The sequence below is a fragment of the Scyliorhinus canicula genome, chromosome 16, assembly GCF_902713615.1.
Source record: "Scyliorhinus canicula chromosome 16, sScyCan1.1, whole genome shotgun sequence".
In the NCBI taxonomy this organism is placed as follows: domain Eukaryota; kingdom Metazoa; phylum Chordata; class Chondrichthyes; order Carcharhiniformes; family Scyliorhinidae; genus Scyliorhinus; species Scyliorhinus canicula.
Genome location: NC_052161.1, coordinates 128,762,856 through 128,777,986, shown reverse-complemented (window position 1 = coordinate 128,777,986; position 15,131 = coordinate 128,762,856). Strand labels below are relative to the sequence as shown.

General features: G+C 45.2%; 1 protein-coding gene across 1 annotated transcript in view; it reads right to left on the bottom strand.

Annotated features, from left to right (window-relative positions):
* Positions 1 to 12,226, bottom strand: part of LOC119979415 — a 34,200-nt gene extending 21,974 nt beyond the window's left edge. The window contains exon 1 of the mRNA XM_038821612.1: positions 10,815 to 12,226. Within this exon, the coding sequence (XP_038677540.1) occupies positions 10,815 to 11,068 (254 nt within the window). The 5' untranslated portion in view covers positions 11,069 to 12,226. The remainder of the gene's footprint in view (positions 1 to 10,814) is intronic.
* Positions 12,227 to 15,131: the final 2,905 nt, after the last annotated feature.

Here is a 15,131-nt window from a genome sequence, read left to right as displayed (position 1 = left end):
GCCCATAAAATGTCTTTAAGCTTTGGATGTTTCATTTCAGTATTTAGTTCTAAGATATTAAAACTTGCATCCAGCCTTCTCTGTGTGCACAGCAAATTCAATTGTCTAACTAGACTTCACAACTATCGACTTACATTTTAAGAAAACGTTGCTAAAACGGCCAATTATTCTTTTAAATTACGTTTCTCCCTGTGGGTGAGTCCATTCTGGCCTCTGTCTCCGAAGGATTGTTCAAAACCTCAGCCACGAACCTAGCTTTAGCCTCAAGTTCCATCCAGTAGGAAATCAATGAGATATCGGATCCTCTGATATACACCAAATATTCTCCACCTTTCCAATTCTTTCTGTTTAGTCTCCAGTATGACTTTATTTTCTAATTTGTTGGCAGCTTCAAAAAGGTTTTGGTTATGAGGACTTCTGCTTCTATTATTTTGTCGGGGTGGTGCTGCATTCTCCATTCCACTGTGTCTAGTCAGACTGTGACCATTACTTGCCTGAAGACACTGCAGAACTACTGTTTGATCCCTTATACATCCAATCTGAGCCTCTTTCCACCATCCGTGAATATTTCCTCAACCTGGACTCATTGCCGAACCCATTATTGGAACTGGAGCTCCGCTTTCTTATTTTCCATCCAAGCACACCATTTTACGGGAACACAGTCCACATTCCTGGTCCATCATCCTGGACATTAAACCAATTTTTGTATTTTCCACTAGATTTCTCTGCCTGTTGCATGCATCCAGTTAGTCAATTCTCATGAATGGTACATCATCTGTGTTAATTTGAACAATTGGCCTCTAGATAAAATTGCTCTTTCTCGTTCACCATGATCCATTTCTCTACCAGCATCTAACCCCTGATCTATCATATCTTATCCCTCTAGCCCAACCTTGCAAAATGTGTATGCAATGCACATCCTCTCGCACATTTTCGGTATCCAAAAATTGATAATTCATGCCAATGACCTCTGAGGAATGGACTTTTATTGTTTGATTCAAGTTGAATGAATCACTGTTTTCCCCTCACATCCTATAATCTCCAAGACTTTTCCACTTCCTAACTCCCACTCTTGTTGGAATAAAACAGATCACTGGAAACACATCCAACTGTAGCCCCCAGCATTAAAACAAAATCCCCTTAACAACTGACAGTGATCCACCCTTTAAAAAAGGAAATAAATGGCTGCCATCCTAGCTGGAACCGTTTGACCGACCCCCTAATGTTGTACTTGGCCTTCTCCAAAAGTAGGAACGACGCAAGATCACCCAACCAAGCCGAGGCACTGGGCAGAGTGGGAGACCTCAACCCAAGCAGAACCCTCCTCCGGGCTATCAACGAGACAAAGGTGAGGACATCCTCCTTCACCTCTGTCTGCAGTACCAGCGAGTCCAATACCCTGAAAATAGCCACCAACGGACACGGCTCCAGTTTGCCATTAAGAATCTCTGACATGGGTGTTAAAGAAGATGATCCAAAAACATAATAATTTAGAACATGGCCAGAACATATGGGTATGGTTAGCTGGCCTCCCCGAACACCGCTCACACTTGTCGTCTATCCCTGTGGGAAAACACATCCTCGCCTTGGTCAGATGAGCCCTCTGCACCACCTTGAACTGGATCAAACTAAGTCTAGTTCAGGAGGTCATTGGGGGGGGGGTTTAGAGATAATCTCTTATAGGGCACTTAAGGATAAAAGTAAAAGGTTGGAGAGGCAGAGGTTGGTGAATGCCTTCCTCGAGGTGGATCGCCAAAACTCACTTGCTCCGCGCCAGAGTTGTTGGCAAGCAGGAAGAAATTGCAGTTGGAATCTGGGCTGCTTTCGACGGGCAGGGCAGTGTGCCAGCTGTGATGCTTTTCATGAGCATGCGGAGAAGGCCAGTCGCCTGTTACTGCACCAGCTGAGGCGGCAAGCGGCCTCTCTGGAAATAATGCAGGTGAAAGACTTGAGTGGCAGGTTGGTCTCCAACCCAGGTAAGGTCATTGAATCTTTCAAGGCTTCTCATCATAGCTTTTTCTCAGTCGGAGCCTCTGGAGTAGGGGTTATCTAGGACGGAGTTTTTCGATGGCTTGTCTATCCCAGTTGTAGAACGAGGAAGAAGGGAGGAGTGGGAGTCCCCACTGAGCACAGTGGAGGTCATGAAATGCATGGGTTGGATGCAGTTGGGTAAGGCTCCAGACCCAGAAGGATTCCCAATCAAATTTTATAAGAAATTTGCGGGTCACCGGGGGTTATATCGGAGGAACAGACTGGCATTTTTAAGGTTAGGAGGCTCTTGTTATTCCGTCCCCTTCTCCAGTCCCTGAGCCAAGAGGTAATTATTTCATCGGATGCTGAAAAGACGTTTGAGAGGGTGGAGCGGAGGAACCGATTCAAGATCCTTGGAAGGTTGGGTTTTGGTCCTAGATTTATATCTTGGATTCAGCTTTTATATGGAACCCCCTCCGTGAACATTCATACGAATGCCTTGAGCTGATGAGAAGTACGAGGCAGGTTTGTCCATTGTCTCTGCTACTGTTTGCCTTGGCAATTGAGCCTTTGACCATAGCATTGAAGCCATTTATTAGGTGGAGGGGAATGGGGATGGGGAAGCATAGGATGTACACGGATGACTTACTGCTGTATGTCATGGATCTTCTCTCCAGTGTAGAGATGATGAAGCAGCTTAGGAGTGTTCACTCCTTCATGGGATATAAATTGAGTGTCGGCAAAAACAAATACTTTCCAGTGAATTTCCCAGGCAGGGGTGCCAATCTGGGGACGTTGCCTTTTCGCCTGGCCAGCTCCAGCTTTAGTTATCTGGGAATCCGGATGGCCCATGATTGGGCCTCACTCCATAAACTAAATTTTGCCAGTGTGCTAAATGGGGCGAGTCTGACTTGAAGAAGTGGGAAAACCTGCTTCTAGACGTTAGGGTCCAATTGATAAAGATGCATATCCTTCTACGGTTTCTATTTTGTTTCAGTGTCTCCCAGTTTTCCTTCCAAATCTTTCTTTGTGAAAGTTAATAAAATATCTTCTTTTATTTGGGCAGGCAAGACCCCATGGGTTTGTAGGGTGTTTTTGCGGAGGGTAAGGTATGTGGGCGGCCGAGCGTTGCTCAATCTGCTGTTTTATTATTGGGCGGCGAACATTGAAAAGGTGCGGGGATTAGGTCCATATGGGTACGGATAGAGAGGAGAGGCTGTAGAGGTACAAGACAGTGCCTTGGTTATGGGTCTGCCTCCACTTTTCCCTGCAAAGTGGACTTCGAGTCTGCCGGTGGCCAATCAGCGAATATGGAGACTGTTGAGGCAACATTTCAAGCTGGGTGCCAATCCGTTGTTAGCCCCAATCTGTGGAAACCATTGCTTCGTTCCAGCTATTTTAGACTGTCGTTTTGAGCATTGGGACGGGGGGTTGGAGAGGTTTGGGGGCATGTTTATAGAAGCAATGTTTGCTGGATCTGAGGAGTGGCTGAATTCCAGCTTCTGAGAACTAGTCTGCTAGGTATTATCAGGTGCATAACGTTTTGTGCAAGAAAATTCCTTCCTTCCCCCGGCACCTCTTTGATGGATCGGGTCCTTTCGGCGGATTAGCTAGGGGACGGAAGGATATTGGATATTTATGGTCAGATTGTGTCCATAGAGCATGCTCCATTGGATGAGGTAAAAAGTGGGAGATGGAGTTGGGTCAGGTTTTTCCCCAGATGAGTAACATGTCTAATTTTTCAGCAATACTCAGGTTCTGTACTACCAAAATGGACGTTCTCTCCAGGGCTGAACTCCACCTTTCCTGCGAGATAACGTTCTAAAATAGGGCGTCAAGGTGGAACGGTGGTTAGCACAGCGCCAGGGAGCCGGGTTCCATTTCAGCCTCGACTGAGTGGAGTTTGAACTTTTTCCCTGTGGGTTTCCTCCGGGTGCTCCGATTTCCTCCCACAGTGCTAAGTGATGGTTCTTTCAGAGGGTTGGTGTAGATTTAATGGGCTGAATGGCCTCCTTCTGCACTGTAAGAATTTTAATTCTAATGTATAGTTCCTCTGCACTTCACAATGACCCGCCTGTCCTTCTGGGGAATGAATGCAGCATACGGGTCTCACGCAGGAGCAATGAAATGTCGTCCTTCACTTTGTCCAAAGCTTTAGCTACATTAAAACACAACATCTGGCCTTCAGGTGTGTACACACGCTTCTTCTGCATTAAGTCCATTACCTGCTCACAAGATTTACATCAAATACGGGGGTGAAACTCAACAGGCCAATGGCATCATTTGAACCCCATGCCATGGACAAAATGCTTCTGACGGATGTTCATTAGGTGTGGTTAGCAAAGAATGTGGAGCTAAGGCAGGGAAAAATGGTGCTGTGGTTGCAGGTCAACCATGATTTAATTGAATAACAGAGCTGGCTCAGGAAACCAAATGGTCGCGTCCTATTCCTATGATTCCAACTGCTACTGATCCCAATATCAAAAGGCACCGCTGTGTGAGTTCAACCCTGAAACCAGAGTCAACTGAACAATTGAAGACACTGAAAGGAACACTTTGTACACCTCAAAACCAGACCAATGCCAAAATGAATCAATTAATGTAATCAAAGGAAACCGAATGCTCACAAATTGATTGTTGCCTTAAATAAAGTCGGCATAAATAAGTATGGAACGGGGAAAAGCAATGTACGCAGATCTTATCAGTGCAGCCCCAGAACCTGTTTTGCAGGACTCCGGGAACAGCTTCACTCTTGTATTTGTGATCAGTCATCACATCTCATATGTACTGGAACTGACTGCATTCAATGTCAATACTCGACTACATAAGATGGGTTCTTGTGACCACCAGGAGATTCACAAAGTGAAAAGTGGGTGTTTTCTTCCAATTGTCCTTCCGCTGGCGTCAGCTTCTATGGATATCTTTCCTCATGTGCCACCTTGACTTAGATCCAAGGAGCATTAACTTCAGTTTTTATACTGCCTGGTTAAAAATGTGTTTCATTTCGTGTTTTTGCTGTTTAAGAAAACGGGCAGGGGGAAACCTGGGCTCCAAACAACCCAGGCAAATGCATAGAAAATCAGTAAGCATGCCAAAATTCAAAGAAATTGAACAACAGGTACTTTCCAAAGATACAATCAAACTAAGTGAAAACTCTATAAATATGTACACAGTTCACCGACAACACTATTAATAGGTTCCATTAACCGTTGTTTTTTGTAAAATTGTGTATTGTTGTGGATGTTGCCACTTGCCAACCACTATGATGAAGCAAACTGAGATATTTTATTACGTTAATGGCGCTGAACACATCCGCAGTATTTTGCTCGTTTTAAATGATATTATCGTTGATGATTGGCTAGTATTAAACTTTGTTGCAGATTTTGCACAGGAAAACAGATACAATCTTGCTTTTAGTTTGTGACCTGAGTCAGCCTTTGATTGATGGCCTCAATCTTCAAAGGACCATCAGTTTGGTCACTACACACGTTCGTCAAAGCTATTCTTGCACCATATGCAACGAGGAATGAATATGGAACACATTTGTTTTTGTTTAACCAACTCAGTACACAAAAAGAATATCCACATATCTATCAATGGAAATTTCAATACTTGAACCCAGAACTTAGGGCTGACACTTGATGCCAGTACTGACTTGTCAAAAGTGCCGTCTTGTGGACGAGATGTCAACTGATGACCTGCTGGGTGCTTCACATGGACATTAAATAACAAACTACTGGAAGAAGTGTAAATGCTCTTTCGGTTCAACATTTTCCCTTCAAATCAGTGCTAGAAAAAAAACGATTAACCAGTTTTGATCAATCTTGTTTGAGAAATTTTGCTGCATGCAACACTGCCTTGTCTGTCTACATTTCAAATCAAGTTCACTGCATGAAATACTTTGAAATGTTTCTACGAGATTAAATAAAGCAAATCTTCTTCCCCGCCACAAGTGATTAACAAGTTACTCAACTATGGACAGCATCACATCTTGGCTCAATCCTTTTCTCAGGGGTTTACCCCCCTGCTTTTGAGAAGGAGCCACTGGAGACTGATTTGAACAGGAACCATTACTGCTTTACTTCCCATTCATGTCCCCTAAGCCTTCGATGCCCAAGATCAGCTAACTTAGCACAAACCAAGGGCAGCAGCGTTTGGCTTATGCAGCTCTGCAGCGCACCAGATGGTGCTTTTACGCTTTAGGCTATCCGATCTTCGGACTTCAAAGTTCTACCCAAAGTAGCTGCAATTGAAGGGGAGCTGGAAGGACAACATTCGGCTCCAGTGATCCAATGGGCTATGCTTGATTTCCAGGCTTTGAACTTATTTCACCCACTCGGTCATTCTTGATCACGTCCCACATAAGCTAGGCTGACACACTCCAGTGCAGAACTGAGGGAATGCTGTCCTATTTGATGTGGTACTAAACCAAGGCCTGGTCTGGTCTGCCCTCTCAGGTGGAAACAAATGATCCCAGGTCACCAATCAAAGATGAGAAGTGGAGTTTTCCCCAGCGTCCTGGGCCAATATTTATTCCTCAATCATTGTTACAAACAGAATATTTGGTCATTATCACATTGATGATTGTGGGAGCTTGCTATGTACAAAGTGGCTGCCATGTTTCCTACATCACAAAAATGCTGAATTGGCTGTAAAGCACTTGGGGTATGCCGACATTGGAAAAGTAGCTGTATCATTGTCTATAAGTCTATCTTCTATCGGTACAGTACAGGGTAACATGCCCCACACGGCCTAAATATTTACCCTTGTAAAATGTGGGTTGTTCATGACCATTCTATAGGTTTGACATTTTCTATAGGCCCCCGAAAAGTTCCAGAGATGTAGAGGAAAGGATTGCAAAGATGATTCTGGATAGGAGCGAAAATAACAGGGTAGTTGTTATGGGGGACTTTAACTTTCCAAATATTGACTGGAAACACTATAGTTCGAGTACTTTAGATGGATCCGTTTTTGTCCAATGTGTGCAGGAGGGTTTCCTGATGCAGTATGTAGATAGGCCAACAAGAGGCGAGGCCGTATTGGATTTGGTACTGGGTAATGAACCAGGACAGGTGTTACATTTGGAGGTAGGTGAGCATTTTGTGATAGTGACCACAATTCGATTACGTTTACTTTAGCGATGGAAAGGGATAGGTATAAACCGCAGGGCAAGAGTTATTGCTGGGGGAAAGGCAATTATGATTCGATGAGGCAAGACTTGGGATGCATCGCCTGGAGAGGAAAACTGCAGGGGATGGACACAATGGAAATGTGGAGCATGTTCAAGGAACAGCTACTGCATGTCCTTGATAAGTATGTACCTGTTAGGCAGGGAGGAAGTGGTCGAGTGAGGGAACCATGGGTTACTAAAGCAGTTGAATCACTTGTCAAGAGGAAGAAGGAGGCTTATGTGAAGATGAGACGTGATGGTTCAGTTGGGTCACTTGAGAGTTACAAGTTAGCTAGGAAGGCTCTAAAGAGAGAGCTAAGAAGAGCCAAGCGAGGACATGGGAAGTCTTTGGCAGGTAGGATCAAGGATAACCCTAAAGCTTTCTATAGGAATGTCAGGAATAAAAGAATGACTAAGGTAAGAGTAGGGCCAGTCAAGGACAGTAGTGGGAAGTTGTGCGTAGAGTCCGAGGAGATAGGAGAGGTGCTAAATGAGTATTTTTCGTCAGTATTCACACAGGAAAAAGACAAAGTTGTCGAGAAGAATACTGAGTTACAGGCTACTAGACTAGAAGGGATTGAGGTTCATAAGGAGGAGGTGTTAGCGATTCTGGAAAGTGTGAAAATAGATAAGTCCCCTGGGCCGGATGGGATTTATCCTAGGATTCTCTGGGAAGCTAGGGAGGAGATTGCTGAGCCTTTGGCTTTGATCTTTAAGTCATCTTTGTCTACAGGAATAGTGCCAGAGGACTGGAGGATAGCAAATGTTGTTCCCTTGTACAAGAAGGGGAGTAGAGATAACCCCGGTAACTATAGACCAGTGAGCCTTACTTCTGTTGTGGGAAAAGTCTTGGAAAGGTTTATAAGAGATAGGATGTATAATCATCTGGAAAGGAATAATTTGATTAGAGATAGTCAACATGGTTTTGTGAAGGGTAGGTCGTGCCTCACAAACCTCATTGAGTTCTTTGAGAAGGTGACCAAACAGGTGGATGAGGGTAAAGCAGTTGATGTGGTGTATATGGATTTCAGTAAAGTGTTTGATAAGGTTCCCCACGGTAGGCTATTGCAGAAAATACAGAGGCATGGGATTCAGGGTGATTTAGCAGTTTGGATCAGAAATTGGCTAGCTGATAGAAGACAAAGAGTGGTGGTTGATGGGAAATGCTCTGACTGGTGTCCAGTTACTAGTGGTGTGCCACAAGGATCTGTTTTGGGGCCGTTGCTGTTTGTCATTTTTATAAATGACCTGGAGGAGGGCGTAGAAGGATGGGTGAGTAAATTTGCAGATGACACTAAAGTCGGTGGAGTTGTGGACAGTGCAGAAGGATGTTACAAGTTACAGAGGGACATAGATAAGCTGCAGAGCTGGGCTGACAGGTGGCAAATGGAGTTTAATGCAGAAAAGTGTGAGGTGATTCATTTTGGAAGGAATAACAGGAAGGCAGAGTCCTGGGCTAATGGTAAGATTCTTGGTAGTGTGGACGAGCAGAGAGATCTCGGTGTCCATGTCCATAGATCCCTGAAAGTTGCCACCCAGGTTGAGAGGGTTGTTAAGAAGGCATACGGTGTGTTAGCTTTTATTGGTAGAGGAATTGAGTTTCGGAGCCATGAGGTCATGTTGCAGTTGTACAAAACTCTGGTGCGGCCGCATTTGGAGTATTGTGTGCAGTTCTGGTCGCCACATTATAGGAAGGATGTGGAAGCATTGGAAAGGGTACAGAGGAGATTTACAAGAATGTTGCCTGGTATGGAGGGAAGATCATATGAGGAAAGGCTGAAGGACTTGAGGCTGTTTTCGTTAGAGAGAAGAAGGTTAAGAGGGGACTTAATTGAGGCATACAAGATGATCAGAGGATTAGATAGGGTGAACATCGAGAGCCTTTTTCCTCGGATGGTGATGTTCAGCACAAGGGGACATAGCTTTAAATTGAGGGGAGATAGATATAGGACAGATGTCAGAGGTAGGTTCTTTGCTCAGAGAGTAGTAAGGGAGTGGAATGCCCTGCCTGCAACAGTAGTGGACTCGCCAACACTAAGGGCATTCAAATGGTCATGGGATAGGCATATGGACGATAAGGGAATAGTGTAGAGGGACTTTAGAAGGGTTTCACAGGACGGTGCAACATCGTGGGCCGAAGGGCCTGTACTGCGCTGCAATGTTCTATGTTCTATTCCCAACAGCTGGTCAACAAGAGAGATATTTGGAAGGGGAAGGAACCAGAAGCAAGAAAATGAGTCCCATGTCCCTAGCAATGTATCCCGTCATGCACAGCAACACAGAAAAGGACTTATCCATGATGTTCGTGACTCTACACAAGAGGAATAGAATCTGTGTATAGTGCTTGTCTAAGAATGCCTAGTATATACAATGTGGACAAGAAAGCTGTTCTTGCACCTGAAACAGGGCCAAGTAGAAAGCAAAACAGTTCATACTCTCCCTATCAGGTCGAATGAGACTGTTGTGTGTGTGTGTGAGGGAGAGAGAGAAAGAGAGAGAGAACCTCCTGTCTGTGGTAGGCTGTGTGCGTTTTTTAAAACTGAAAACGTGGACTGTAGGGGTGGGGTGATTTCAGACAATTCAGAATTTAAAAAATTTTGGGGGCTTTTTAGTTCTCTTTTCAAATGATGTTGTGGGATTTCCCATCTTTGTGTGGATGGTAGAAATGTGGGTTCCTTCACTTCCCTTATTTTGCTGTCCTTCACCCAATTCATAATTCGCAATTAATTACGTGAGGTTAGATGCTGATTGTGTGCTGGGTATTTAACCACAGGGAGGATCAAAGCAGTCTGATACAATACCTACCAAATGTACACTTATCAGTTTATTACCAAATTGTGATCAGGATCAAGAATCTCCCCTCCTAGTTCATTTTGTCTCTCTCACCTAGAGGCAAAGAAGCCAATTGAAAAGCTTTTCTCAGCTGACACTGGCCCACTCAGTTCAGATGAAGAATCAAACCCAAGACTTTATTTAACACAATACTGCTACTAACCCAATAGGCCATTTTTAAGAGCAATGTGTCACCAAAACAAAATATGCACCCTTGAAATTTTAATTATTTGCATCTTGCTGAGCTTCTGGAATATTCCTTAGACTGCATCAAAACAGCAGCAGGTTTGCTACCTGAAGTCTTTGTTTCTATACCAACACTTCCACAGCCACAGTCCAAACCTCATCTATTTTAACTTCATTGTTGCAGGGAAAGGGTGACAGGGTTAAAGGGCCCACCCCAAAACTGGTCACTCTAAGAGAGACGAAAAAGTGAACATCAGCAAACTATTAGACCATATGGAGTATCACAGCTGTCTACCAATCCTGTCCTCCACTAGACACCTACTCTTGCAGAGGGGGTCACGGCTTGACGATCAGCTCAAGGCAGATTGTAGCACTCCTACCACCACTCAGCTGAAATCAGTGAAATGAACACAGCGATCAAACTAGGACCTTGCCCTGTTCTCTATGCCATGGCCTGTTGATTGAGGCACTGGAGAATCCACTTGCAGATTTTTAAATAATTATTAGTTTAACAGGGCACACATTTCAAACCACCCTGGCTGTACCATCACACTTTGTTGCATTGCAGAGGTGCATGTGTATGACAGAGGGATAGGTTACTATTGTAAAGCAGTGACTCTCCACACAATTTCTCGAAACACTTTGTTTCACTTACATGAGTAACGTGGTTGCGTGAAGCCTGGCTGAGGTATGCTTCTCCAATCGTTTGTTGCGGTAGTGCCTGGCTGATGCCAAGTGTTCTAATATGCGGTCCCGCCGAGCGCTCATCGGGATTTCACAGGATTTACAGTATAAAATCTCCACCAAATCTCTCTCCCCTCCTTCCTTTTGTTCGACAATGTGTCTCTTCACTGACAGGTCGCAGAATTCAGCAGCGTAATCATGCAGAGACTTTTTCTTCCTCCCCATGCTGGAAGTAGTATTTTCCCTCTTCTAATTTCAGGTTCTTTACAAATTTCACTGTGGCCCTGTTCTCTAAGGATCCCAGTGACAATCTGCCTCTGAGCTGTGAATGTAATGAGTACAGTCTTCCTAACCTTCCCCTTTATTCCAACTATGTTCACTCCTCCCTTTCAATTTGTCTCCTGACTTGCTTTGTCCTACTTGCTCAGTGTCATGAGTCCTTTTTTTACCCCCTATGATTTCAGACTGTTACTTATTCCCCCTGGATTTCTGTGCATTTAAGTATTTTCAATTTAAATTTTCTTCTTCCTGATATGTTACACTCCTTCTCTCCACATGTTTATACTCTTCTCGTTTGGATTTCTGTATTTCATTGGATGTTTTATTTTAAATTCCTTCCATACTCCTATTGCATTCTGACAGTGTCTTTCCCCTCTATTTTCTCTCACTTGTATTGCCTTGCTTTAATCTATATATCCTCTTTGCCATCTGCTTCACCTCTGCAGTTCCAGTAATATCCTTTACATTTCACTTCTCCAGTATCTCTCCGAGCTCTTAGTACCTTTTTTCAAAATTGGTAAAATATCTTGTTTTCACCATGTGTCTGTTCTCCTTCCTGAAGTTTCCTTTCTCCCTGCAATTTCTCTATTCGGTTCTCTCTTCCCTTCTTTATTTGTTTGCAGATCCTACAATATCTCTCCTTACTATTCCCCCTGCCCAGTTTCTGTGATATTCCTCTTTATCCTGAAGTCTCTTTCCCCTCTCTTTCTGCACGGTTTCTATAATATTCCCTCTTCGAAATCGGCTTGCTCTCCTTTTGTTGCTCAGCAGTTTTCGCAATAATTTCCACTGTGTTTACCCCTTTCCTTCCTCTCTTTTCCTCTTATCCCCTGTATTTCTCTCTCCCTCCTTCCCTGATGTCTCTCCCACGCCTTTCAGCGTTTTCCTCTCCCTCTTTCCAGTCCGTCCCTTCTCGCCTGATATTGGTTTGTTTTCTCTACCTTGTCTCCTCTCTGCTGCTGCTTGCTCCTCTCCGTCCGGCTACTTTATTTTTCTCTCTCCCCTTCCTGCCTCTTTTCTCTTTCTCTCTGCAGTGCATTTATTTATTTTCCCAGCTCTGGTCCTGCCCCGGAATAGCTCCAATCGCCGAGTGCTCAGCCCCAGTCGCCGAGTGCTCAGCCCCAGTCCCGCTTCCAATTTTGGGCCGGGCCCCGCCGTGGACAAATGGACAGCAAAGCAGTGAAGGCCCCGGGTGATTCTAGTGCCGGCCGTCACTTTCTCACCCGAATGCGCGCATTGCCGATCTCTAAAAGCACATCAATCCCCTCACTCCGCTCCCGGATGTGGAATCCATCTACAGGAAACTAAACAGCTCCTCGCAGCTTCCATGGGGAGCAATGGGCGCAGCGCCGCCTGCCGCTCCGGAGGACTCATCCACCTGCTCCACTGGAGGAACAAAACAGCGCCGCCTGCCGCTCCGGAGGACTCATCCACCTGCTCCACTGGAGGAACAAAACAGCGCCGCCTGCCGCTCCGGAGGACTCATCCACCTGCTCCACTGGAGGAACAAAACAGCGCCGCCTGCCGCTCCGGAGGACTCATCCACCTGCTCCACTGGAGGAACAAAACAGCGCCGCCTGCCGCTCCGGAGGACTCATCCACCTGCTCCACTGGAGGAATAAAACAGCGCCGCCTGCCGCTCCGGAGGACTCATCCATCTGCTCCACTGGAGGAACAAAACAGCACCACCTGTAGCACAGGAGGACTCATCCACCCGCTACACTGGAGGAGCAAAACAGCGCCGCCCGCCGTTCAGGAGGACTGATCTACCCGCTACACTGGAGGAGCAAAACAGCGCCGCCTGCCGCTCAGGACGACTGAACTATTTGCTACACTGGAGGAGCAAAACAGCGCCGCCTGCCGCTCAGGATGACTGAACTATTTGCTACACTGGAGGAGCAAAACAGCGCCGCCTGCCGCTCAGGATGACTGAACTATTTGCTGCACTGGAGGAGCAAAACAACGCCGCCTGCCGCTCAGGACGACTGAACTATTTGTTACACTGGAGGAGCAAAACAACGCCGCCTGCCGCTCAGGAGGACTGACCTATCAAATACACTGGAGGAGCAAAACAGCGTCAACTGCTGGACAAGAGGACGGATCTATCAGCTACACTGGAGGAGCAAAAGAGCGCCTCCTGTCGGTCGAGAGGACTGATCTAGCAGCTAGACTGGCGGAGCAAAACAGCGCCTCCTGCCTGTTCATTTCCATGAGCCACGATGTGGAGATGCCGGCGGTGGACCGTTTCCATGAGAGCAGTATTACCCAATGACCGGGTGCTGATTCGCACTGTCGAGCAGTCCCCCACATGCAGGTTGAGTTGTATGTGCAAGACGCACCTGGATGATTTCCTGCAAATGTCAGGTATGCGTCAGTGTCATAGCTGCATTGGAATAGCTTGGCTAGCTCTGGTGCATCGGTTTTCGACACTCGAAGCCCCGCTGGTGGTTGGTTGAAAATTACGCTCATGGTGCATTTGGCGTGAAAGTGTAACTTTGCAGATCTCTTGCGATTCCCTCAGGGATTCTTCAAGGAGCATGGACCCCAGTTTGAAACCTCGTGCTTCAGATGAGAGTTGTATCTGTTGAAACAAGTGCAAAACTTAATGCAATGTCAATCTTCAAGAATGGACAGCGGGGTGACACTAGTAATAGTAGATCAATCAGTTTGGCATTGTGGAAAACACGCTGCAGACTCTTGTGAGAACAATAATTCAGGGTTGCATTTCAAGAATGCAGGCAGTAGATGAAAGGCAATATGAGCTCACAAAAAGTAATTCGTGCTGAGTAAATTTACTGGAACCTCTGGAGGATATAACTACGTCAACGGCCGGGGCAAGGGATTTAAGAATATTATATCTTGTCCAGAATGCGCTTCACAGGGTCTTTCAAAAAAGATTTAAAACCAACACGGAGGCTGGAGAGATTAAGAGGAGAGGTTGAAAATGGAACAGAATATTATTTCGGCACAGAAAGAAGACAATTATATGAACTGTCCAGCAGCATAGAGATCTGTCATGTCGTTCCTGCTCCTTGTCGCCTTCAGTCACTATGAGTGCCTGAGACAGAACAGAGTAAACCAGTGAATCTTCCTGTCTTTTTGTTTAAAAAGGCGAATTTCACGCCTGGGCAGACAAATCAGCGGCAGATTTATCCGATCAAGATATCAAACCTGTCGATTACACATTGCAATGTATCTGCTGTGCATTTTTATTTGAAAACTGGAATGTGATCTTTAAATCAGTGTTTTTCAAACTTTTTTCCAGGACCTACTTTTACCAACTAGCTAACCTTTGGGACCCACGCTGGCCGATCTTCACGACCCACACCAGCCGACGGTGGTGAATCACCATTATTTCTTACCTTTAATGCAACAGGTGACCTGCTTGATCCTCACAATATCTCTTGTTTTTTTAATCAATGTTACCTTTCTGCCAAAGACTCCAGCTGACTATTTAAGTTCTTGCTGCATCGTTTGAAAAAAAAATCAAGAGGTTTGTCTTCGAACTCACCATGCCTTTGAAGTTTTAAGGGCTTTAAACTTTCAATTACCAATAACTCCCTGCATACAACACACATGGACTTTACATCCTGATTTGCATTGGCACAATTAAGAAAGCCACACCTTAATAAATCATTTTTACAACTGCTTAGTTCCCAACTTCAGTTTTTTCCATGTTGGGTGTTCACCAGAAGTCCTGGAGCTCTGGATACAGCTCACACCAGCACTGCTTTGTCCTTCCCTGGCCTCATCTCTCCAGCAGTTTCAGTTGTGAAATCCTGGCCAGTTTATGTCACTGGCCCTCTCTTCCCGAGAACAAAGTGACCCATCTTTTTTTTAAATTTAGAGTACCCAATTATTTTTTTCCAATTAAGGGGCAATTTAGCATGGAAATTTAACCTAACTTGCACATTTTTTTTGAGTTGTGGGGTTGAAACCCACGCAGACACGGGGAGAATGTGCAAACTCCACATGGACAGTGACCCGGGGCCAGGATTGAACCTGACTC